We start from the raw sequence: 25,286 nt of genomic DNA on the forward strand, positions 1-25,286 counted from the left end.
GGGAAGCATGGGGTCTCCAAGCAAACATAGTAGTACATATGTAAGGAGCTTGAACCTGTTCGATTACAATGCTTATTTTCTTGGCTGCATAACCAATGCATCTGTCCTTTCAGACCACCGTTGGCTAACAGGAGGACAATGTATGATGAAATTCATAAGTTATCTGGAAAACTCTTTATTATCCAAGCATGTATTAGTTTGTTTGGTCTACTTTATGGAAATTACCAAGAGTATCTATCACTTTTTGTTGTGCTTTCTTCTTTGCAGCAAGTCATGGAAGACACAAAACGAGTGTCGAAAGACTAGATAATTCGCATTTTTCGACTTTCATGGAGGGCTTGATTCTTCTTTCCATGTTCCGGCTTGTGTTCAGTTCAGCAGTAATTTGATCCAACGCATTGCTATTCCGATGCCCATGGTTCATGGGATACAGGACCACCCAGATGGACTAGCCAGCCTGTCGTCATGAAAAACAGCCTTCTTCGGGTAAGGGCACAATATCTGGTCTTCTGGCGTTTTGTCCGGCTTCATTATAGTTACGGGCGAGCTTTCTGGGATTGTTCCGTTCTCAACCCAGAGTGTTAGCTGGTCGAACAAGGCAATTGGTTGGCCACCACGGCCACCCCAACAATGTCCTAGCCCTGGAACCAGAAAGTACCGGTAGAAGTCTGGAGCATCTGGCTGAAGTGCCAACACTTTCTGATAATATTCTAGCGAGATATTCGTAGGAATAGTTGGATCGGCCTTTTTCGCCAGTCAATTCAGGTTCCTTGTGTTGCAAGAACAGTTGGCCTTGATAAACTTACCAGTCCATGGAAAGTTATCATTTTACCGCCAGCATCCCGGAATGCTGTCAGATCAGGATCGTCAGAGCCCAGGAACGAATCGTACTGCTGTCTAAACGAGCGGTAGGCTCGCTCTAGCTCTTTGAAGGAGATCTTGGTGGTGCTCGAGTCGGGATTTTTACCAACAAAGTACCCAGTCAGAAGTTTGACGGCGACATTAGGTACCCCAACACACCGACCGTCCTTATCGCAGCTTGTTGGAGCACCTTTGGTGAGATCTGTGCCCATTTCCAAGCCATGCAAGTAGGTGGGTTCGTTCTCAGCGGTCACAGGCCCCGTCCACATCGCATTGGCAACAGCCGCGGCCGCATGACTAAGATTCGTGTAGTTTCCTAGAGAGAGGCAGTAGAATTTTGATCCCACATGATTGAAGGGATTGAATATCTTTTTGCAGTCATTCGTGTTTGCGATAATACCGTCTTGGACACCGTCAAGTCCGTCGCAAGTAGAGATAGCGAGCGCTGTGAGTTCTTTTAACTCGCATGGTTGGGGGTATTGTCCCGTAACGTCCATATACACTTTCGGCCACATGGTGTTGATAAATACCCCTGCCCAGTTTACCGCCGGCGCCGCTGCAATGATACCATCGTACGCAGTTGGGTATCGCTGGGCAAGTGTTGCTCCTTGTCGTCCTCCTTGAGAGCAGCCATTCCAATACGAGTATGTTGGTTCGTGACCGTAGTAGCTTTTGATAAGATGCTTCGCGATTATTGCCTGATGCTGTTAGTAAAGGGTTTCTCAAGCCATAGTCAATTCCGAACCTCGTCATCCAGTGTTTGTGAGCCGAGGTCGTGAAGCGCGTAAAGGTTGGAGTTTCCGGGACTAATCAAAGCCCAGGTCGCTGGCCCAACAGCGTCTCCAAGCCCTGCGTCAGTAGTCACAGTTGCATATCCATCTGCGACAGCACCGGCCATGCCAGCGTAACTAAGTATGAACCGACCGGCACGCCATCCACCGCCTCCTACAGCCTGGAGTTTCCCATTCCAGTCCTTTGTTGGAAGCCATGTCTCAACATTGACTATATCATCGTGACCTGGATGGGTGTAAGACACTGTGACATTACAGAATGATGCGTTATGGATTTCGATCGATGGCTGCGAGAATCTCCACCCCGAGGGAATCCAACCGTTGTAGTTTGTCACAACTGAGGCCTCTAGAGAACGAACCTCCGCACCTAGCAGCGAGAGACTTGGAAATGTCTCAGAAACGCATGGAAACGGAGTAAAGAAGGGGCGTATATCATTTGCGGTTGAGTTCAGTTGACCAATGGGTTTCTGCAAACCGGCCCCGCTGGAAGACAACGAAAATGGATGAACTGATGCATCTACCATTGTTGACGAATATTGAAAGTGGACGGCTCTGTATTACTGCTCGCTGGCCTTGTATTTCTTTCTTTGTGCTATGGCGATTATCGGCCACATCATAACATCCAAGTTAATATAGTAGATGCTGTAGAAGCTCACTTCATCCAAAGTAGATGGTGTCGTTCATCGTTTGTTTCACATAGACCTTTCCTTCCCGAGCTCGCCGAGTTCCGAACAGACCTAAAGGTCCTAGCAGCTTATGCTGGTAGGTGTTCGTCGATCATAAATGAGAAGTGCATATAAACTTTTTACCAGATACAATCCCGTGTTTGAAACAAGGGGCCCATGTCGCGATGAGGGACACAAATCAGAGGCCCTGCGGATGAAGAGTATCAACACCTGAGAGAACTCGCTTCAGAAGGTAGTCTCTTGAGCCTATGAAAGACTCTGTACATTTTATGAGATGACGATCAGAAGCGCTAATAGACAGGACGCTTGTGCGTGAAATCACATTCCAGCAATATTTACAAACAACTCTTGATAAAATAAGCAAGCTCCGTCAGAAGAATCTCTTAGACATAATCTTGATCATCTTTTGCTTGAGAATTATAAGAGTGACTTTGCGCCATGCGAAAATCAGCACCACAGATTGAGGTTGTGGATGTATGCGATACCCCCTTCCTGTTACATCAAGGCATGGCCCTCCTTCTCTCTCTTTGTTGATCTAGAAATACATGAAACGGAAGCCTGCAAACCATCCCAATCAAAATACATACTTATGTAGCCGATACCTATGTTGAGTGCATATGGACCACTTTTCTATACTCTTCTCCCTCTAGACCTCTGTCCATATAGTGTCTTTAGACCTTAACAATTCAGCTGAAGCGTATATGAGATGAGCCCATCACATCAATACATCTATCAATACTCATAATGGTCAACATTGCTCGTGTTTAGACTGAGAAAAGTGAGCTAGAGCCATAAAGCCTTAGATGCGCATAATAATAATATCCCATATTGAGTCAAGCTCCAGCCAAACAAATGCCGACTTGACATTCGAGTATCACTCAAGAAATTAAGAAGGTACAGGCACTCGCAATTTCTTCATCTATTGAGAAGCTAGACTCAGCAAGAAAAGGGGGGGCTTTTCACTGTTTATTCTCATTCAACAACCTCCACTGTGTTTGGTGGGAGCTAGTTATTGGCCAAACGATCATTGTCTCCGTGTTTTAGTACACCTCAACAACCTCGACACTACTTCTACGCGGGTGAAATAAAAGCATGTCAACCTGCAAGTGCAAATCTCATCTTTTGACTTGGTCAAGATCCGGTTCGTGAGGGAGTGGCTAGCTCGAATGAACAGGTCTCTCAATTGCTGCTCCAGGCCAAAGGCAAAGATCGTAATCTTCTGCAGTAAGCCTATTGATGGTTTCAACTCCTTTGTATGATTCCATATGAGTGTCGCTAAATCCAACAAATGTGAGCAAAGCTGTGTCATTCGAGAGGCCAGGCAATTGCATAACCTACCACAGCCCTGCTTTGGACCAGAGTCGAGCATGCGAGCAAGTGTTACTCGGTACAACCACTGCTTACTTTGATGAAACTTTCTCTCACGACTGTGCTGATAATGTTCCTGCTTTTAAGTGAAACATCACTGTGGCGGATTTTTTTAGATGCGGGACATAGCCACACATGAATCTTGGCGCGCATGGACGCATCGAAGAGCAAATAGCACAGTGTATGTGTTCTGCTGTGTCAGCGAGCTAACTCTATATTTGCCAAGCATGTTTTGAGTTAGTTGCATTACTGATCCTGAGTGATGCTCGTGGCTGAGGTCTATAAATGGAGGAATATCTCCCAGAACCAATTGACAGCAGCTTGCCTTCGGGAAATATGGCAATCTATCCAGTAAAGCATCCTTAACACCCATTAACGGTATTAGTGCTGAGCGATACAAGTCTCCTCAATACCTGTACTAAGGCCGTCAAGTTCTGGCTCAAAGAGTGAGTGAGAAACGTGCCGCAAGGTGGTTTTACTCCAGTCACAATGGGGCTATTTTCTGACTCAGCAGTTGAGCCTTGAGGTTCTGCATGCGTCATTGAATGACGCTCACACTATGCCAAGTTCTTGGCCTATTTGATAACCGTGATTCTCGTTATTGTGCCAGCATACTGACATACATTCTTGCCGTCTATGATATGCCAACCCTTCTTTTAGTTTCCATTTACATTACATTTACTATTGATGGTATCTTGTGAAAGTCCCTCGTCGGGATGTACAAAGAGATGCGCTTAGAAGTGAGGAGCGTTGAGGAAGAGACCCATGAGGACACCGCCAAGGGTTCCCGCGACAGGGATGGTCATGATCCAAGAGAAGACCAAGAGACCCACACGCTGGAAGTTGACGGCCTTGAGGGTGCCGTTGCACAGGCCAACACCAACAGTAGCACCGGTGATGCACATGGAGGTAGAGACCGGCAGAGAGTACTGTGAGAAAACAAGGACGGTGATGGCGGCACCCATCTCCATGGAGGACCCACGGCTGGGGGAGTGGTAAGTAATCTTGTTACCCATGACTGTGAGGTGTTAATATCATGTTCTTATACACGGAATCCATGGTCAGTGAGCTTACCCTTCATGATGTTGTAGCCGTATGTGATCAGACCCAGAGAAATGGTAGCAGAAAGGACAGCGAGTTGCCAAACGGGAACGGGAGCTTTGGCGGCGGCAGCATCACCAGTACTCCAGGCAGAGTAGATAACTGCCCAAGGGCCGACGGAGTTGCCGATATCGTTGGCACCGTGGGCGAAAGACGCAGTGCAGGCAGTGATGATCTGGACAAAAGAGTAGGTGTGCTCCACCTCGTTGGGGTACTTCTGCGCGTTGGCGTAGACGCGCTTCATGCGCTCACCCTCAGGAGTACCAGTAACGCCAGTCTGGGCAGCGTGGATGTCGTAGTGGAGACCGTAGAGAGCACCGACAGTAATCATTGCGGGGATGCGCTTAAGTGCAATCTTCATGTTGTGGAGCTCATAGATCTGACCAGCGCCGAAGGGGTTGTCGCGAAGAGTGCGCATAGCCCAGCCGAGGGGACCACGCTTCTTGAGGAGCTTAGCGTGCAGCCTGGCCTCCCCCTCAGCCTGAAGCTGCTTGTAGCTAGGACCCTGGCCAATCTCAGCGGCGGCCAACGACTTTTCCTGGGGAATATGCGTCTCCTTGGGGCTGTGAGGTTCTTTGAGGGGCTCATCGTTGGACTCGGACGACTTGACGGACTCGTGCGAGGGAAGGGTCTGCTCATCCTCATCCTCTTGAACAACAGCGTAGTTGGGAACCTTAGCCTTCTCGGCATCGGGAGGAGCGGGCCGTTTGAAGAGAAGAGGGCCGTAGACAAAGTGCCACCACTTGAGGGTGTAGTCCTTCTTGATGACCTTGGCATGGACAAAGGGAACGAAGAACAGAGCGGAGATGAGGCAGAGACCAGCGCCAGTCCCGACAGTGACAGATGCGATATACCAAGCAGGCTTCTTGCCCAGGCCCAGGTTGGGAGATCCCTTGTAAACAATGGACAGGGAGCAGATGGTACCGGCGATAAGAAAGAAGAAAGGCGAGGTCCAGACGGCCCAAGGAACGGGGTTTTTGCGGATGTGGACGGTGAATTTGATAAGGCTGAAGACGATGGCACCAAAGCAGCCAGAGATGGCAGGGGCCATTGCCAGACCAGCGAAGATGGCACCGAGACCCTTGCCTTTGTTCCAGCCCCATTGGACCTTGTCGGCGCCGGCAACCGCAACACCTACACCGGCGACGGCAGAAACGAGGGAGTAGGTAGAAGAGACGTGGGCGGAGTGACGTGTGCACCACATAACCCAGGAAGAGGCAGCAGCCAAAGCGCAGGTGAAGGCGAGCATCTGAACACCGGGGTTGTTGTTAAAGACGCTGTTGGGGATGATGCCGTTCTTGATGGTCTCGGCGGTGCGGGCACCGACGGTGATTGCACCGAGCATTTCGAAGATAGTACCGAAGATCATCGCTTGTCTGTAGGTGATTGACCTTGACGATACACTGGTCGCCCAAGCGTTTGCGACATCGTCTGAGAGTTTGATTTCGTTAGCGTCTGATATAGATGTTGTGCCAAAGTCAATCGACTAAGCAGGCAGCAGGAAGCGATGGCCAGAGGGCTGCGGCCCAACCGGGTATCTAGCTGCTTGTCTTCTCACCATCCATCAAGGGGAGTACTCACTTGCACCGTTGTTGTATGCATCGAGCATAGCAAAGAAGGTGCCGATGGCAAAGATATAGGTGTACTGGTCGAGCGCCATCGTGGAGGACTGCTGCTGCTTGGTTGTGGCTGGGCAAGCAGGTTGTTTGGTCTCGTTGAATGAGGAGGAGTCGCCTGTTGGGGAAGACAAAACACTCAAGCCGGACTGACATACTGAGAGTGCGCATGATAGACCTTTTATGTCCTCTCTTGGCAGGTTAGTTTTCCAAAGTGGCGGCTTTCCCTTCGAACAGAGGCCAACTCTACCTACTTGGTCTCCTTGTCCATACCTGCTTCGAACCCCCCATGCTCAAGGTACATCTTTATCTAACCATGCTAAGCAACCCTTGGCCGGGCAAGTTACCCCGCGTCCATGGACGCACACCCACTCTCATCTCACACCATACCATTCATTAGCTTAACATTGGACGATGAGGGATGTACCTTAATGTCATGGCGAACGGGATGTATCCAAGGGTTCTGTATATGGTTAGTGTGCCAAGATGTCGGTATCCCTAGCATGCTAGCCTAGGTTCACCCAGCAAGCTTTATGTGGGCGAAGAATCTCATCCGGGGAGGATTTGGAGTCGGCGAATCACATCACCCAAACTCTCCACGTGTAGCATCTGTTTGCCATCATTGTTTGACTTGTTCGTCAGCCCCCTGGTTATCAAGGTTACTTAAAGAGCGTGCCAAGCCCTCTAATCGAATCTTGTTCGTTGCACACACTTGTGCATCTGGACTTTTTTTTTTTCATCGAACGCTCAACCACGATTTTTGTTTCCTAGACGTTGATCCAGTGGACGCCTTGTCCCACACACGACTCCTGGCTCCTCTTGAACTGTCGTCCGACTTGCCTGTAACGGAATGCTTCTCCGGTCTGTCAACATGGGCACCGACGTTTGCCTTTTTCCGCCAAGATCAATGATAAGAGTCAATGGTGTCTCTCCAGGAACCGAGGGCTATCGCTCAGCCCCTTCTCATCTTCAGGCCACCCCAGTCGGACCAGTTTTTCTCTCATAGTCCCATCCGCCATTCCCCTCCAGATCAATGTTGGTCCGAAGTCTCGACCACCCGGAATGCCCGTTACAAGCACGTTGCGCAGGGTCTGCTGCCAAACCCTACTGCGACTTTGCAACCCGCTCTTGGCACGTCGGTACCCTTTGTGGTATAGTCCCGTAATACTGCCACCAAACTCCGTTGCCGGACATGCAAACCAACGAAACAGAGGCTCGTATTTGCTGGCGTAAAGTCGAATGCACTTTTGCCAAGTGTGACCAACGTCCAATCGCGTTGACTCTTTGCAGATACTGAGAGAATGATGAATCCTGCCAACAGTGAGATGGTTCTCGAATTCGTCCACTCGGTGTCCCAATCGAGGACGATGGCCCGCGCTAATCTGGCTAATCGAGACGAATAGAATCCATCACGCTGTGTCAAGCCACAGTCATTGCTCCGTTTTGGTATCCTTATATTTATATATGTATTTTTTCAAGGTCTATCTAATGATTTTTCTTTCTTTCTTTTTCATACTTGTTCTTATATTTAACTCACATGTCGCACGGTTTTGTCAATATGGCACAAACCATGTCTCTTGCTGATCTAATGTCATGTCACCCCGTTTAGAGCGTCTCGGCACAAGCGAGATCTTGTGAGAAATATCAAAACATCGAAGCTGTGACATTTGACGTTGATGAGGCTCTGGACTTGTCAATCGCCGAGTTGGGTACTTGATGCTAGGACGCATTAAGACTCCCCAAACCTGTCGATTGGGGCAAAGAACACCCGTCATGACATTGGCAGAGGGTTGGCAAAGCTTGACACATACCCAAGCATTTTTCACCCTATGACAAAGAACGGCAAGAATCCCGGCGCCCCAATCGCCGGCGACACAGCATGGCAGCGCTGCACGCCACGCCTTTTGGCGACATGGTGTGTTGGCAGAAGCTTCATGGTATTCAGCTCCCTTCCAGCCTCTAGGCTAGAGAGACGGGAGACTGGGGGTGACACATGCACACCCTTTTCTGACACCAAAACCTTGAAAATCTCTTCGTTGACCCGTCCACGCGGGTTCGATAGCTTGTACCGTCCTTGTACATGCAACTCCGATGACAGACAGGTTCCCAAACCGCTTGGAATTTAACCCCCACTCATCCGGCTGGTCCACCCACCCGCTCGCATTGGCCGAACCCACGTGCTAGATCCGTAGGCCAGGACTGGCCGTGTTTGCACAACGGCCATAACACGCAACGAGCCAAGCTAGATTTTGGCTGCACGATGCTATGTGATGAGTTCTCAGGGGTCTGGCATGTGGGAACGTACGCAACGACACGCCACTGGAACCACTACCTAGATGAAGTCCTTAGCGGCTGATGTAGTAGTAGTGCGCTATTAGTTCTTTTGCTACAAATGATGCCGCCTGAGCTTCAATCCAGAAGGTCTTTAGAATATCTAGTTTCATGACCGGGGTGGCCGTTGGCTATGCCTAGCAGCACTTCCAGCTGAATAGCCTGTCTGTTCTGTCTTATGACGCCGAGGCCTCGCTGCGACGAATGCGAAACAGCCCATTCAAAGATATTCTTGCCACTTTTTCCGAGTCCTAGCCCCCCCGCCCCCTCGTCTTCTTTTTGCTGCTTAGGGCTACTTGGCACCTTGGGATCAGCTGAGCCAGCCGAGAAAAATCGGTTAAAGATACAAACAGTCATGATGATGCACTTGCTCATCCTTACGATTTCCGGCTCGACAATGACAAAGATTCAGACGTCGTTTGGTATCGCGAGTGAGCCTGCACTACACATGGGATTGCAAGATTGCGCTAAGCACTGGCTGCAAAGTGCGCAAGCGCTCGAGTGATCAGACAAGCTGATAGTGTCCCCTCCTGTTAACCTGAGAGTACCGTGCATGATAACTGTAATAAACCTTAGTAGGCAGTGGATTTAGTGATAACACAACTTAAAAAGGGATAGTCTTGGCCTATCCCAACCTAGAGCGCAGCGTAGGAAGCAGGGTAGGTTAGTACTATTCTAACCCTCCCTAGCGGAGCCATTTTGGAATTATAAAATCTAAGAAAACTGGATTCAAACCTGCAGCCTTTAGGATGTGAGGTTTATCGCTGTTATTGTGCACAGTACTCTCAGGTCGACCAGGTGAGGGGGGGGGGGCACCATCAGCTTGTCTGTAGACTCCAAGCGCTCTGCCCAGCCTGATGCCCGGGTCCATAGGGCTGCCATACGGCGAGATGCAAGGGGGGTATCCGCTGCGAGGCTACCGTACATACTATGGTACCAGGCCGAAGTTTTATACCCCCTGTCAGGTATCTCAATCTAACACTCACCCCCCAACTTATTTCTGTAGCGGGCATTAAAGTACTGTTTACTAGCCTAGCCAGCTGGGCTGTGTGGCGATATTACATAACAGGGGGCATTTAACTTACCCCTACCACCCTGTAGTATACGCTCGCGAGATCCGGATAAAGCTAGTAGACAGACTAACGGTAAGGGGTATCGCGTCCGCTGTAAGGGGTATAGTGTGCTGGCAGAAACAGGGACCTTCGAAAGCCTATCTTCTTACGTAACGGTTGTGTACTTACTAACAGCGGGCTGTCTGGTTGGCAACGGAGGGTGGAAGGATTGACCGCCTTCTATATAAGAATTAGCGCATTAAGTACAATGTGCATCCTAGCTACTATAGGACATTTGCTAGCTACTTCTGGCTAGTCTACTGATTAGCTTTATCTGGATCTCGCGAGTGTATACGGTATATCATACTTTGATATCATGTACAAGAGTTGCATCTGCCCAGCATCCCTTATCTCAATGCATGAGCAGGCAACATCCTGCCTACTGGCAGACAAAATCTTTGCGGCGAATAGTGGGACCCAGTCTCGTGGATAGTCTACATCGAAGCTTGGCCAAGGAGGCAAAAAGTGTTCGCTTGGTGATATCATGTGAGTATAGTGTCACGAGTTATAGTACAAAGCAACACATGGGAGAACTGGGATACAACGGGTTAGACTACGAAAGCAAAGACATGGAGAAAAGGGCTGTATAGAATGAAGCCGATAAGAGCTATGAGTCAAACGCCGCGTGATATGGCACATAATGAGGCTCTTGCGGTGTGCGCATAATGTATGAAGCTATCGTGACATAGAGTATTTGCTAGCAAGCAGTTCCTGACCAAAGTTTTCGATGGTTGATATGTAGCTTCACCAAGGCAGGCTGCGACTTGGAGGTCCAGCCGCTGAGCCTATTTCGGGGTGGCATACTGAAATAGACTGTAAGCAATTAAAGCAGCAAGGGAATGCAGTTGACACCACTAGCTGGGATGAGAGATTTTCGATCATACATTGGTCCTTGAGGGGTCGTGACGTATGTGAGTGGTGAACTATTCAGGAACGCTTCGTGGCAACTTGGCGCGACAACTCTATGCCCCTCTTGAGGGTTGCTCAGAACGGCTCGTATTTCCCGTGACAACTTTACTGAACGCCAAAGTCCACGCAAGCATTGACTAGAGAGAATTCACCTTGACCGGTCCTAACAATCTTTATTTCCTCGGCAATAACCCCGATACCGTGGTATGGAAGTGAAACAATGAAGACAAGGAAAAAGCGTTGGAACCCGACATCTGGTTGCTCCATCACGGTGTCCAACCCACCTCAGAACCTTAACATGCCATTGCCGCGAAACAATAGATTGTACATAATCATGAGAAGAGTCCTCAAAGAGGACAATCTGGCCTGTGTACCAGGCCTATAGTCTTGTGGGTCATGATTCTTTCACAAGTGTTATTGGGATGCCCACCTAGATATGCCGAGGTCTTTGAGTGGGTCTGCAGACCCAGTGAACATATGGTACAGCATTAGGGAAACACCCTGCCATATGATGAAGACCAGTAGCCTTTCCAAATACGCTCATCTGGAGACTAGAATAAAGGGTCATGCAAGTCGGCCCCAAATACCAGGCCCCCGATTTCTCTCTTGCCAAGCTGACGATATGCTACCTTCGACGGAGGTCGAGCGCCGAAGATATCGACCTAGATTCATCTCATTACTTCAATACTGCTAGAAAATAGAGGGAATGCGACCATGATACCGTCGAGTGATACTAACAACGATTTCGACATGAAATATAATCCGGAGAGCAGGCCTATAGATCCATTCTGGACACATTGCCATCTGAATTTACCGGATGAATGCTGGAGAGAAACATTCAATGCATTTTCCCTCTCTTTCCTCCTCCATTTCCATTGTGGCAAAAGACCCGAGATGTTAATACAATCTTCACACCGTGGCTGACCAATCTAACGAATTTGAAATTAGCATTTCCGCATGCCTTGGGAATCACAAATAAGAGCCGTTCCATATTATTGTATCGATTCTGTTCAAATTGTTTCTAGATACCTGCGGCCAATCGTTATTCTGCAAATTGCAATCATATGCCCTCAAAGAACGAAAGTAGTCAACAAGAAATGTACTCCTTACAAGCCATGTGATCAAATCTCCATCCCATCACTAGCGGCATTGCTTTCTCCTGGTTTCTTGAGCTCCATTGAAAGTTTAAGCATGTGTTATTTTGATGATCACGAAAATTCGTTGGCGATTACACATTGATTACGGTGTAATTTTTGTGATATAAAAGGTCTTTTCTTCTTTTCTTTTAAGCAGATACCGTAGCTCTTCCTCAAAAAATTCCTCGCTCTGGTTGGCTGAACCAAGAAACGTCCTCACGCTGACATGGGGATGGCCCGGATTCCACGTGACTCTAATTGATTTTTGCTATCTTGACTCCTAACATCTTAGTATTTCGTGATCGTGGAGGTTCGAAGTGCGAACGTGTCAAAGATACGAACTTCTCACACCTGTCAGTGGGATGCCAAAGGCTCGGGTCTAACATCCCAATAAGAAGGAGGAGACCTCTCCGGAATGGCGTCAATTGCACGTGGGGCCATGGTACCTAGCTGTTCGAGATTCAAAACCGGTTTTGGGGTTAGGCCGTTGGGCTAACTATATGTACTGCTGAACCGCGTGCCAATCCAGCAGCTACGTTTCCCCTTTGCATGAAAGGCTTTCGACGGAAAAGGGCACGCAGACGAACATCACACCTTTTAGAAGCTAGAGCAGAAAACAAATGTGACACCAACTGCGTAGGCAAGGTTCGATTTCTACGCCGAACCTTGCAGGAAAAGATCGGGGAGTGCCCTCGGCTCCTAATTCTTTACACCAATGACAGTGGCCTCATCTCGCGTCGGCACTCTCAACCTTCGGGTCATCTTTGTGTCAAATCCAGGCGCTTTACCCCGGACCCGGCTAGTCGATATCCAATCACCACCTCCCAAGACTTGAAGTTCCCACTCGCACTCATCTACTGCCCGGCCTCCGGGTCATTGATTCGAGGGATTGTCATCCAAAAGTGTGCATGCCAGACATGTATGGCGCGCTTTCCAAGGTCTTCTGAGTTCCACTCGTTCTTTTCGACTGGCTCTCCTAGTCTTCACCCCGCACTTCAAATAAGCTAGATGATGATCCCCGCGACTCAAAGCGTGATGACCCACCCCCGCACGCCTCTCCAAACGCCCTTTACCCCAAACAAGCCTGATCTATCGCTCATCTCGCCATGATGCTTACCTCAACCCAAAAGTTATCCGTCTTCTCATGTAACCAGGCGATGCCAAGCGTAACAATGTCCATCCCACGTTGCCCTCCACGGCAATATCAGGCTTGGACCGACCGGGGGGTTATGACAGGCTCGAGCACTCAAATACAAGCTTTCATCCGTCTCCGGCTGCCTCTCGCTCCTGAGCAGTCTGTTTGTTTTTTTATGCGCTTCATCGATACCACTCAAGCGCCATCGCTGCCGCCCATCGGCTACTAATGCACCTGTCTCCTCGTGAGGCTTTGACACTCAACATACGTCACCGACGCGCGAACTTTCCTAGAGACGCACCCAAGGGCGCTCGATACACCATTGGCCATTTGATCGTATCTAAGATATGGGTGTCAAGGAGTTCTTCCACAAACGGTCATTGCGCTATAAAGACAACGTGCGCACAAATGCTGCCGAGCTGACGTTGAAGGAGTCTCTATTTCCAATTTTCCTTGTCACCATCCTTTTCTTCCTTTGGGGTTTCTCCTACGGTGCGCTACTTCCGACCCGACCGCACAGAGAAAAGTTAAGAGATTTGCTGATTTCTCAGCGTAAGGTCTCCTTGACACTCTCAACAAGCATTTTCAAGAGACGCTACACATTACCCGAGCGAGATCATCCGGCTTGCAGGCCGCCTACTTCGGGTATGTCACTCCATCGCAACGACTGTGTGTAGTGCTGTAGGCTCGACTGAGAGGCTTTCCCTTCAACGGGCGTCATTCTTCGTGCCAACGACCAACCGAATGACACCAAGAAATGCTCCGTGGAACTTCTGTCTGCGATTCAGCTTTATAATCTAGTTTTGGCGACCCTTCAGATGGCAACCCAGCTTGCTGACTTCTACTGCTCAGAGCCTACCTCATCGCTAGTCTTGGTCATGCCGCATGGATCTTGAGGCATTGGGGTTACAAAGCGACATTCGTCTTTGGCCTCTTTCTCTACGGTATTGGAGCTCTTATCGCAATCCCGTGCATCATCGCCAAGAGTTTTGGTGGCTTCTGCGCCGCCATATTCATCATTGGCAATGGCCTTGGCTCCTTAGAGACGGCTGCAAACCCGTACATCACCGTCTGCGGTCCTCCAAAGTACAGCGAATTCCGAATCAACATCTCCCAGGCCTTCAACGGTATCGGTACCGTCGTCGCTCCCGTGATGGGTTCATATGTCTTCTTTGCCTTTGACGACAAGCGCGCCTTGGAGAATGTGCAATGGGTATACCTCGCCATCGCCGTCTTTGTCTGGTCCCTCGCCATCGTTTTCTGGCTGGCTAGGATTCCTGAGATCACGGATGCCGACATGGCTTTTCAGGCTTCTGAGACCCACGCCAACGTTGACGATAAACCCTTCCGGAAGCAATACCGCCTCTTTCATGCCGCTTTTGCCCAATTCTGTTACACTGGCGCTCAAGTTGCGATTGCCGGGTAAGTCCAGACTGCGAAATGGCGGAGATATGACTATGCGTTAACATGGCAACTCAGTTTCTTTATCAATTACGTGACCGAGCGTCGTCCCAATACTGACAGTCCTCTCGGCTCCAAGTTCTTCGCTGGCGCTCAGGCAGCCTTTGCTGTGGGTCGTTTTGCTGGTACCGGTCTCATGCACTACATCAAGCCCCGTTGGGTCTTCCTCGGCTTCCTTTCCTGCTGTGTCATCTTCATCGTTCCTTCCATTACTCAGGATGGAGATGTAGGTATGGCTATGCTGTATATTGTACTTTTCTTCGAATCCGTTTGCTTTCCGACAATCGTGGCTCTGGGCATGAGGGGTCTTGGCAGACACTCGAAGAGAGGAAGTGGCTTGATTATTGCTGGTAGGTGGTACCAGATCAGTCATATTCTCGGAACTCTTGCTAATATCTTTGCCAGGTGTTTCTGGTGGCGCTGTCGTACCTCCTCTTGTCGGCGTTGTCGGCGATGCGAAGGGTATGGGTACTGCCATGGTCATCCCCCTCATATTTTTCGTGCTGGCATGGTCATACGCCTTCGCCGTCAATTTCATTCCCAGCTACCGTAGCATTGTCGATGCATTCAGCACTACAGAAGTCGGCATACGACCTGTAGATGCGGATTGGGAGAAGGGAGGGATCAAATCTGTCGAGGACAAGCAGACTGAGAAAGCCGTCTCTACGTTATCGTGAATGGACATTACTTGACTTGTGCCATCACATCGTAACATTCTTCTGATGGCACTGATGCTTATTGGGTGCGATGTCACTCGACTTATTGTTGGAACCTGACAGTATGTAAGGCTTATATCTTGGCTTCGTCGCATAATCAACGTATTCTCGAGGGATTCCAGATTTCTATTTTGTAGCTAGTCTCAAACTTTTCAGGTCATCAGTGCCGTCAGCCATAGTTCTCGAAGTAAAGCGATTGAATTCAAGATTGAACGTGCTACAGTTCTAGTTATAGTAAATTGACTTTACTGAAGGTTTGGTGATCTCTAATGAAGCCAAAGGAAGAACAAGAGTCGTTTTATGACTGAGACAAGATAATCGCCCTTTCCTCTAAAATGATTGCCATATGTCATACTCAGATCATTTTCTTACCCTTAACGTCTGCCGTAGGTTGTGCCTACGCTTGCAAGCCTATTGGCTTGTGCCTTTTCTCAAACGTTCAGCGTCAGCATATTGATACTTATTATTGCACATCCTGAACGCATCGCTAAGGGCAAAGAACGTTTCCAGCATAGTCTTGACCTTGTTTTGGTATAAGTGCCTCTATGATACAGCACAAAGTGGGAGATCAAAAGATGTAGTGGTGGTTTAGGCTATGCATGGCATGAACCATGGATTGAGGTCCACACCAAGTGTTCTATGTTTAGATTTCTTACTGGCAGGCCTTACAAAACTCAGTTTAATATTGAATGAAGTTCGGCTACCATGCACGATGTTCACAGAAATTCAAAGTTCCGATCTTCTAAGTTCTGACTCTACCGGTTGTAGTGCTGGCCCCCGACTCCGTATCCTACTTAGCCTTCCCGAACTTTGCCGACCCCGGAGCCGGGGCCGGTGGTCGGTATCCCCACTTTCGCCGACCTCGGCCTCTTACTACAAACAGTCAGTCTTGTAGCCCCCAACAAAAGATGGCAGCGACAGCAGCATTTCGGCAGAGAAAATGCGTATCGCACATACATAGTTGCGCGCCAACACCATTACACACGAGAGTCTGTTCAACCAATGATAAATAGGATCAAATGCCCTACCACAAGGTCCTTTATTTTGGGACACAGAATCATTCCTTTCACCATGCTAGAAGGCTAGTCAAACAAATCAGTTCAAATAGCCTGATAGCAAGAGTCCATCAAATACAGGGGTTTTCAGCATGAGGCAAACTTGAAAAGCTGCAAGCGGGACAAGAATCAGTCCCCCTTGTACGGTTGCCGCAGAACGGTGCAAATGAAGAGAACTCACTTGGTATCCAAAAAATCAGTAGGTCCGACTCTTTTCTTTTTCTTTTTCTTCTTTTTTCTCCCCCCCACCCCCCCACCAGACTTATCATTGCTCAAGCTTGTCTTGGAATGTTGAGTATTGAGCCGCACCGTAACGATCAGCAATTCTCCATAAAATCTGACATCCAAGCATCGTGGAGTAAAATATGGATCGTCGGTCGCTGAAACCCGTGGCGAATTCAAAATTGGGACTAAAAGACATTCTAGAGCGAGCACAGTTGCACGTTTGAGCTATATAAAAGTCACAAAGATTCCTAGAGCTACAGTTGAAGTTCCAGACGTACTCAGATAATATCATAACAGTATCCTCGGGCATAGTCTGAGGGCATGGACTTCAACGCGAAAATCGAAGTTCGGGTATTGCGTTAGGGGGTCATATCGTTCACCCTACTCACTCATGTGAGGACTCGCTTCAACACAACTTCCAAGGAAAGACGGACAGAAACCAGCCTTGTTGACTTTGTAAATAATGCGTGTTGCTTTACTGCACCAACTGAGAGCATTGCATTCGGAAGCAAGTTTCTGCCGTCGGTCAGTAATTGAAGCTCAAAATACATATGGTTCGCAGCGCCCCATCTCTTGTCTTTCTCTGGCTTAGATCGGCATTTTCGCGGGGTTGGCGGGGATGACGAACATATATGGTGTTCCTGATCTGGGGCTGAGGCTATCGTGACATTCGGCATCAATGTGGGGTTGAGGTTTTTGCAACTTCGTGTCTTAGTAGCAATTGATGCCATCCCACTAACTATCACTTGACTCGACTACAGCGCTTAGATACCGATTAACTTACCAAAATTGTCGCAATACCATCCAACTCAAACTCCATGTCGATTTCTTGGAGAGGCCACCAGGACCCTGAGGCATTTTTAGTCCTCTCTCATCTGCCCGTGCCCGAGAAAAGCCGACCATGATGTAGATCAACATCCATAACTCCTGTGCTGTAACATTACTTGAAGTGATTAGCACCTCTTTCCCTGCAGTCACTTGCCCTGAGCTTTGTTCGCTGACGCCATATCTGACTCGTGCTGGGTTGGGCATTGACGGATGCGATTTTGTGTTATCTTTGGAAATCTACATGCGCGGTATGGCGGTGATGACATTTTTTATATGGTATGGTTGCACGGCATGCAGCTCTACCTACTCGTCACAGCAACGGGCGCATTCGCTCTCGATTGTCATATGCACTAATTAGATGGAGAGGGATGGCCCTACCTGCCAAGTTATTCCACTGCCCTGTTTCGCTGTTATTCTCGGCTGCCTCGGGCGGGTATCTCTTTTATTTGTTATCCTAGCCTCGCATTTCAGAGGAGCAAAATCCGGTCTCATTGCTTGATCTCGATGCATTAAGACGTAATCTTACCGCAGCACTCTAGGTCGCCTACGACATGGACTCGAAATCCCTCATGAAACCAAGTTCGATAGTGCAGTCTCACCAGGATTCGGCATCCAGCGAAAAGTTTAGAAAGCAAACCATCATCCAATGAAGGCAAGGGTCATAGCAACCAAGACCCTAAGGCCAAACCCATTATAAATGTTATGCCGATGTGGTGGAGCTTTGGCCCCATTCACCGATGCCACACTACACCGCCAATGATACTGATTATAGTTGGGATTTTCTCGCTTCATGCCCCGTGTCGAGAAGCTCGAGAGCGACATTTTCCACCTCGCAGGTATCCCCACTAAGGATCGTCTCTCTGCCTATAGCCAGCCTGTTTGTCCGTCGAGGTGACGCCCCTATCGGTCGTTTCTCTCGCCGTGAGACGGGGTCTCGACATCCTAGCGCAGCCCACATTACGAGATGTTCTATCCAGTTAGGTTTCTATTCAATCCACAAGTACCTGTGCACCCAGGCTGGCACGCTGGGAAGAAGTGATTCCTACCTTGGTTGAGATAAAAGATAAACTGGAGCCTCGCGTGGGTCATTGATAGGACCTTGTCTCAGTGTCAGATAAGGGGGGCATTGACGTTCATCGGCATTCTCGATATTCTGGACAGGGATTGTGGAAGCACGGCTTTTCTTTTCTTGTCTTTTTTCTTTTTTGGTGCGCGGCTACCTACTATGATGTACTTCCTCGAACCAGAAAAAATCCTGATGTATCCTTGCCGATCCACTGCCCGTAGTTTGGTAAGCGCTTCCAACTTGCTAGGCTGTATATGAGCCTGGCGTGGTGTAATGTACATGTGAAAATTTCTCAGAGTTGATTCAGCTGCTGATCGCCGGGCTCAGGGTCTCAGGGTAACTCCTAGAAAGTCTTATCATCATGTTTGTCTCTCGCTGAGCTGGCATATACCTGTAGGCGACTGTAACCTGTTAAAATCGGGAACATGGACTTCTGCCGATAAGGCAACGCGGGCGCAACTCCATATGGCAGGTAGAGTCAATCCCCTCTCTATTACACTCACTGATTGATTGCCCAGCCTGAGGAAAGAGCGGGGCCCTTCCGAGCCCTCCCGATAGGGGTCCTGCAGGCTGTATGCCTCCATCCATGGCCACAGGTACTTCCGTTTAATCACCATTAGCCTCCGTTCCGCCCTACATCAGGACCCTCCAATGACATCAGGGGGGATCCTGAGGAGTCTGGAAAGTTGTTATACCTAGCGCCCTGCCGCTGGGGCCCTCGAAAAGGCCATAACCCTGTAGCCCATAGTTGATTGGCCCAAAGCCCTGCAGAACTCAGGAACGTAGTTTCAGACTCTGATCTACCTACAATACGGAGGTGCATGTCAAAAGTTCATGCCTAATATGCCAAGACCACCCTATGTCAATTGACAAGGGTAATTGCAGGGGTAGCTACCTAAATAAATTTACTACTAATATTTTAACGATGCCTATCTAGAACTTCTGATTAATATCTGCTAGTATAATGCCCCTCCTTATATTTATTACTACCATTAAGAGCAATAATAGCCTTAATATAGGCTAGTAGCCTCTTTATCTAGGCCTAGATTTACTCTTAAGGTAATACCTACTAGCACTATTACTATACTTTTTTAGCTACTGCCTAGTTAACTAGGGTACCTTTTCTTATTATAAATTACTTTATCTAGGGCTAGTAAGGCTTAATAAGGTTAAGGTTAAGGCTATTACTACACTAGTAAAGCTTTTTAATATTATAAGTTAAATATATCTAGTAAATAAAGTAGTAATTATAAGAAGGTGCTTTATTCTCTTAAACAAAAGTACTAAGTAAGCACTTATTATAAATAAATAAGAAAAGCTTTAGTAAAAGAATCTTCTTTTAGTAATAATACTAGTTAATTTTTTTTTTACTCTTATAAACTAACTTACTAGTATAAGTATTTTAGTAAAAAGTTAGTTTATAGCTAAGGAGCTACTAAAGCTAAAGCTAGCTAATCTTTTTCTTTAACTTCTATTTAAGACACTTAACTAGCTTTAGCTTAGTATTTAACTTTATAATCTCTTTATTAGTAGCCTTTTATATTACTACTAACTTAGGTAACTAGTAGTAGAAAAGGCCTTTCTTATTATATATAAAGTAGCCTTAGAATATAAACTTAAAGTATCCCTTTTATTAAGTATAAATATATAACTTTATATAGGCTTTATATACCTATTACTATAGATAATAGCTACTATAGTAATAGCCTAAGACTACTAAGGTCTTATTAGACTAGATAACCTTCTTCTAATCCTTAAGTAACTAGTAGTAATAAGCTAGACACTAAGAAAGCCTCTTTTACTTTATCTAAGCTATTAAGCTAGGCTTTTTTATTAGTTTAGTTTTTCTAAAGCTAGCTTACTAAAGGATATAGTAAACTATTATTACTAAAAGATCTATGTCTAGCTTACTTTAGAGCTTACTAGTAATATTAGTATATATCTTTTTTTTACTATATTAATTATAGTAAACCTTCTAGATAATAAGCTTAGCTACTATAGGTGTAGCCTTCTTTAGCTAGCTAGCTTAAGGGGCATTATTAATGTATTTAGGTTATAAAGAAAAAGTAGAAGCAGTTAGATTAAAGCCCTACTTTTTTACTTAGTTAAGAATATTATTAACTATACACTTAGATAACCCTAGGGCTTAAGTAACTTTATTAGCTAATTTACCTCTAATATAGCTCTAGAGGGCAAGAATAACTGCCTATAAAGAAGGGTTAATATATACTATAAGTTATAATAGTTAAAGGGGTAAAAAGGTAGTGTTGTTATTATTGTTGTTATTATAGGCTACTTTGCTTTAGCCCCTGTAAAGAAGAAATTACAGTAGATTAATCCTGCCTTTCTGATTAGCTAGATATATATTAAGTGGGTCCACTAGCTGGATTTGGTCCTGGCATATTGGGCATGAACTTTTGACACGCACCTCCGTACTGAAGGGTACGGATACATTGCCCATGTATACTAGAAATGGCGAGTTTACGACTCGCATACTCCTTACATTCCAGGCTGTCGAGGCCGCAACTCGTACCACCAAACTACGCACTCATCATGGAACAACTTCAGCGTATAGACTGAAAATAACTGCGGGATCTTTCCAGCTTCAAGGGTCTATTTCTAATGGGCCTTGAGCTGCACCGCGTTTTACATTGGTCCACTTCGGCCGTGATACTAGTGGCAGCTTGACGTCATATTGTGAAAAATCGCGCCTGTCGCTTAGTGCGGCTTTTCATTTCACGACACCTTACCCAGGACACTCACTGTATGTACCTGGCCTTTTGACGTCTCCTTGGAAAACTGGATTTTCTTCCTCAGCCGCGTTGGCTCTATGCCGATTCGGTGCCTCCGACGAATCATGACACTCCGCCGCGGCTGAAAGTGAAACAGCGCTTCATGGGTCTCCGGGAATAATTGACCGAACGAAACCTCTCCAGGCGTGGCTCTTGGCAGTTGGGATTTCCGCAGCGGCTCCCAATTGTGCACTGTCCTTCACAATTGCGCTTGTCCGTAAAACTTTGTATTCACTGCAAGATTTTTGCCACTGTGAAAGCTGATATTCGTCAAAGTTGTGGAGCACATAAAGTGAGGCTCAGTAATCCGATAAAATCCTGTGGTTCGGCTCATACACCGATGTCCAAGTGAATCAATTCGCCCGATCCATTGCTTATCCCGTTAGGTACACGTAGCATGAGTCGACTTCAGTATGCGGTAGCCAGTGTAAGGTAGCTGGCTTTCGGCAGCCGGGACTGAGGCTTGCCGCAAGCAGTGCAACTGGACAATGGCCACCGTATCTCCATCGAGAACCCTGACTCGAACGCCGCCCAGCGGCCCAGCTTCGGCGGAGACACGGCACGTCATTGGATCCGGTCTACGGCGGATCAGCGGCCCAGCTTCGGCGGAGAACTTCTACGTCATTGGATCCAACACCAGCGGGTCGTGGGCCCAGAGATAACGGGGCATCAACTTGGCACCGTACGAGAGACGGACAGATACCGACTGGGAACTGCCAGCACCGACTCGGAATCGACATTCGTTCACATGGAAAACCTACTCACCACCATAGGAGGAGCACGGTGCCAGCCTTCAGAATCGGTATGGGGCCACTTGTTGGAGAACGGGTACCCATCCAAGTGGTGGGGCACCAACTCAACGCAGACGGCTCTTCACCACGGCGGGTCCGCAACTAGCGACAAGGGAGAGGACGCCATCGGACCGGGATAGGTAATAGGAGAGTATACAGAGAGACGTCGAAAAGGATAAAAGGAAACAGATAAGTCGGCAACATCTGCTCTCTCACTTGAAAACACCACTCACACATCAATCACTTCAAACGGCCCCAACATACCAACGAACACTTCACCCTGATATCCCCATTCATAGCCTTTTCTCCCAGCATCTACACATCAACCCTCGAATCATTCACAATGGCCACCCAGTTCGCTTCCCGTCAGCCCGTTATTGGCAAGGAGAAGGCCATGCCTACCCGCCAGGACTCCGGATACGCCTCTCCTTGCGATTCCCCTCGTCTGACTGTTAGACTCAACGACGGCAACGAGATTCCCCAGATCGCCCTTGGCGTCTACAAGGCCCCCAACGGCCAGGAAACTGAGGACGCCGTCATTGCCGCTCTCGACGCCGGCTACCGACACATCGACTCTGCCGCCAGATACGCCAACGAGGAGGCCTGTGGCCGCGCCCTGAAGAAGTGGTTCCAGAAGACTGGCACTCCCAGATCTGAGGTTTTCGTCACTACCAAGCTTTGGGACGCCGACCACGGCTACGAGGCCACTTTCAAGGCCTTGTGCGACTCTCTGGAGAAGTTTGGTCTCGACTACTTCGACCTCTACCTGATCCACTCCCCCTCCGACGACAAGGAGAAGCGACTTGCCTCTTGGAGAGCCCTTGAGACTGCCCAACGCTTGGGCAAGGTTCGCTCCATCGGTGTCTCTAACTTCAGCTCCCAGCACATTGAGGAGCTGATGAAGGAGACTTCTGTCGTCCCCGCAGTCAACCAGATTGAGGTTCACCCCTTCTGCCAGCGCCAGGAGCTCGTCGACACCTGCCGCAAGCACGGAATTGCCGTCGAAGCTTATTCCCCTCTCGCTCGCGGCAACAAGCTTGAAGATCCCACCGTCGGCAAGATTGCTGAGAAGTACGGCAAGACCCCGGCCCAGATCCTCCTCAACTGGAACGCCTCCCGCGGCAACATCGTTCTTCCCAAGTCCCTCACCGCCCACCGCATTAAGTCCAACTTTGAGTCTTTCGACTTCGAGCTCTCCCAGGAGGACATTGCTACCATCGACGCCCTCGAGGAGAACTACGTCACTGGCTCCCTCCACAAGGAGTAAATAATATCAACATATCTGGCCTTCGGGCACCCCCTTCGATCGGTACATCGCTGGTTCACCAGCGCGAGCTTGAGCATTTCCTCCGTCCTGAGGGCATTGGAACCGCCTCTTACATTTGCCGACGTGACGATTCAAGCACGTCGTCCATCCAGGACATTATAAAAGGAGTTGATTGCATGCCACTTGACTTTTGATTCCCCCCACCAAAGAGTTTAGATTGGAGTTTGGGTTGTTTATGGGAGGACACAAGGCAAGACATCATACTTAGACCAGCGAGCTAGACAGTACACCAGGCGAGCCCTGGTACGAATTTATGGCCTATTTCTTTTTGAGAAACTATTGAGTGTGATCCATGGGGAGCTTGATACAGCTTAGTTGAAATTGATCGCTTACAGTAGAAAAGCTGAATGGTTTGTAAAAGCAGCATCCATTTAGACGTGAACTTTTTAGGCGCAAAATGTCTAAATCTGATTACGACCTTGAGTCTGGTACTCGGCGCCCTGATTACCCTTCAGTGCTGAGGCAGACACATGCACAATGAATGACTTTGTGATGAAGAGGGGTGAAGATGATCATCAAGTCCAATCAAGATCCGGCAGCTATCGAACTTGTCAAATGCAATGTTTGTTGCATATTGATACATATCCACGCATATGACTTGATTTCATATCGTTCTCGGTAGTAACTACTGGTCTCTGCGTGGACTTGGTCATGGACTTCAAGTTTATTGCGTGGGCTTCTGCTTGAGAGGTACATTTGGTTCATACATACTCCCGAAACCCATTAGTCAGAAGTAGATCCCATCGCATGAGTTGAGATGATAACTATCGTCTAACACCAGTGGTAGAGGAAGCGTTGATGTTTCAAAGAAAATTCCATGTCTATGTTGCTTCACCAGCAAATTACGAAACATTAGAAAACGCGGCTGAATCAGAATATCTAAGAAGCAAATTAATGAGAGGCCTGCGAGTTTCTACTTCGAAACATTTCCATCAACATGGTTTTAGGACTATCTGATGCCCAGCATTCACTGACCCATTTCTCTTTTGTGAGCTCATTTTCGCTCATTATCTTGCAGCCTAACATCTCATCGAGCATCATCAGTTGGTAATAAATAGCCAAGATAACTCGCAGGATCACAAAACATGGAGAGCGCCGCTGATGCGAGATGGAACCTGTGACGACTTCTCAAGGCTTCCTTCAAAGAGATTCTGTTTCCTTGAGCCTGATTGCACGCTTTGTATACTACATGTGATTCTTGACGGCAAATGTGCTTCTCCAAATCCACCATGACGGTTTCGGCGGCGATCAAGCCCTTTGTCGACTCCAAATTCGCCATAATAGCATCCTGATTCACCTGGAGACCAGACAGGGACAACCCCGTTTGGTGGAGGGAACCGCTGATTGAGATGACTGTCGTTCGAATAGCAGCCCACTCGAGATGGCATAGGCCTGAAACCCTCTCAAAGTCTGACACCATGCTATGCAAGACAAAGCTAGCTCAGTCGCAGAGAATCTTCGATTATGTGAGGACCACCTCACTCGAGATTGATTTTCGCTTCCGTGGCATTGTTAAAGAAGCACCGCGGTGGGAACAAAAGTCTCAGTCTCAGCAACCTCAAAATAAAAGCGAAGCAAATACCCATTGTTCGCACGCAATTGAAAACATACTAGCCTCTATCGACGCGTTTGAGAATATGATGGTCAGACACAAAGCCATCTAGCCTAAGCAACGGCCGAGGGATGCAACATAATTGATGGGGGTTTTTCTTTTTTTCTTTTTTTCTTTTTTGCGACTGTCGCGAGCTACATGCAAAGTGACGGCGGGATCTTGAAGGTCAAGAATGTTTGCCAGGCGCTTGCCCACGCGAACGCCACTACAGGAAGTGCTTAAAGAGGCCAGAGTACCAGATTCTCTGTCGAACTGAACGGGAAAGCAGTTTTTTCTGACCTGTCTGGGGCGTCTCATGTGTCTACGGAAGCCGGCTAGCCACACAGCACACTTGTACTAAAGGTGATGGGGGGCGGGTGTTGCAAAC

At 48.0% G+C, this 25,286-nt stretch overlaps 5 protein-coding genes across 5 annotated transcripts; 3 read left to right on the forward strand and 2 right to left on the reverse strand.

The window, feature by feature from the left end:
• Positions 1-411: 411 nt before the first annotated feature.
• Positions 412-2,176, reverse strand: LY79DRAFT_677865 (tannase and feruloyl esterase; the record flags this gene model as incomplete). The annotated part of the gene is made up of 3 exons (XM_060564492.1): positions 412-744; positions 807-1,559; positions 1,607-2,176. 3 exons carry the CDS (start codon positions 2,174-2,176, stop codon positions 421-423), a joined length of 1,647 nt encoding a protein of 548 aa, XP_060417378.1. The 3' UTR covers positions 412-420.
• Positions 2,177-4,440: 2,264 nt separating this feature from the next.
• LY79DRAFT_509013 (phosphate transporter) lies at positions 4,441-6,467 on the reverse strand (the record flags this gene model as incomplete). Its single annotated transcript, XM_060554012.1, has 3 exons — positions 4,441-4,724; positions 4,781-6,238; positions 6,389-6,467. The coding sequence occupies 3 exons, from the start codon at positions 6,465-6,467 to the stop codon at positions 4,441-4,443; spliced, it is 1,821 nt and encodes a 606-aa protein (XP_060417379.1).
• A 2,577-nt stretch (positions 6,468-9,044) lies between these two features.
• LY79DRAFT_657005 (uncharacterized protein) lies at positions 9,045-10,601 on the forward strand (the record flags this gene model as incomplete). Its single annotated transcript, XM_060562700.1, has 8 exons — positions 9,045-9,185; positions 9,367-9,413; positions 9,535-9,552; positions 9,588-9,687; positions 9,856-9,899; positions 10,109-10,162; positions 10,300-10,352; positions 10,556-10,601. Exons 1-8 carry the CDS (start codon positions 9,110-9,112, stop codon positions 10,599-10,601), a joined length of 438 nt encoding a protein of 145 aa, XP_060417380.1. The 5' UTR covers positions 9,045-9,109.
• Positions 10,602-13,156: 2,555 nt separating this feature from the next.
• On the forward strand, positions 13,157-15,267 carry LY79DRAFT_47524 (glucose/galactose transporter). The gene is made up of 5 exons (XM_060553231.1): positions 13,157-13,538; positions 13,604-13,691; positions 13,899-14,468; positions 14,526-14,857; positions 14,913-15,267. Exons 1-5 carry the CDS (start codon positions 13,394-13,396, stop codon positions 15,182-15,184), a joined length of 1,407 nt encoding a protein of 468 aa, XP_060417381.1. The 5' UTR covers positions 13,157-13,393; the 3' UTR covers positions 15,185-15,267.
• A 6,778-nt stretch (positions 15,268-22,045) lies between these two features.
• On the forward strand, positions 22,046-23,604 carry LY79DRAFT_543483 (aldo/keto reductase). Its single transcript, XM_060557047.1, has 2 exons — positions 22,046-22,169; positions 22,225-23,604. Exon 2 carries the CDS (start codon positions 22,324-22,326, stop codon positions 23,245-23,247), a length of 924 nt encoding a protein of 307 aa, XP_060417382.1. The 5' UTR covers positions 22,046-22,169; positions 22,225-22,323; the 3' UTR covers positions 23,248-23,604.
• Positions 23,605-25,286: the final 1,682 nt, after the last annotated feature.

This window comes from Colletotrichum navitas (assembly GCF_030913465.1).
Source record: "Colletotrichum navitas strain CBS 125086 chromosome Unknown LY79scaffold_11, whole genome shotgun sequence".
Classification (NCBI taxonomy): domain Eukaryota; kingdom Fungi; phylum Ascomycota; class Sordariomycetes; order Glomerellales; family Glomerellaceae; genus Colletotrichum; species Colletotrichum navitas.

What these genes read in the sequence shown, in the direction of transcription:
- LY79DRAFT_47524 (XM_060553231.1), top strand. Translation starts at nt 13,394, where the DNA reads ATGGGTGTCAAGGAGTTCTTCCACAAACGGTCATTGCGCTATAAAGAC. An exon ending in TTGCAGGCCGCCTACTTCGG is followed by an intron (nt 13,692 to 13,898) that starts GTATGTCACTCC and finishes TCTACTGCTCAG; the next exon opens with AGCCTACCTCATCGCTAGTC. An exon ending in GCTCAAGTTGCGATTGCCGG is followed by an intron (nt 14,469 to 14,525) that starts GTAAGTCCAGAC and finishes ATGGCAACTCAG; the next exon opens with TTTCTTTATCAATTACGTGA.
- LY79DRAFT_543483 (XM_060557047.1), top strand. Translation starts at nt 22,324, where the DNA reads ATGGCCACCCAGTTCGCTTCCCGTCAGCCCGTTATTGGCAAGGAGAAG.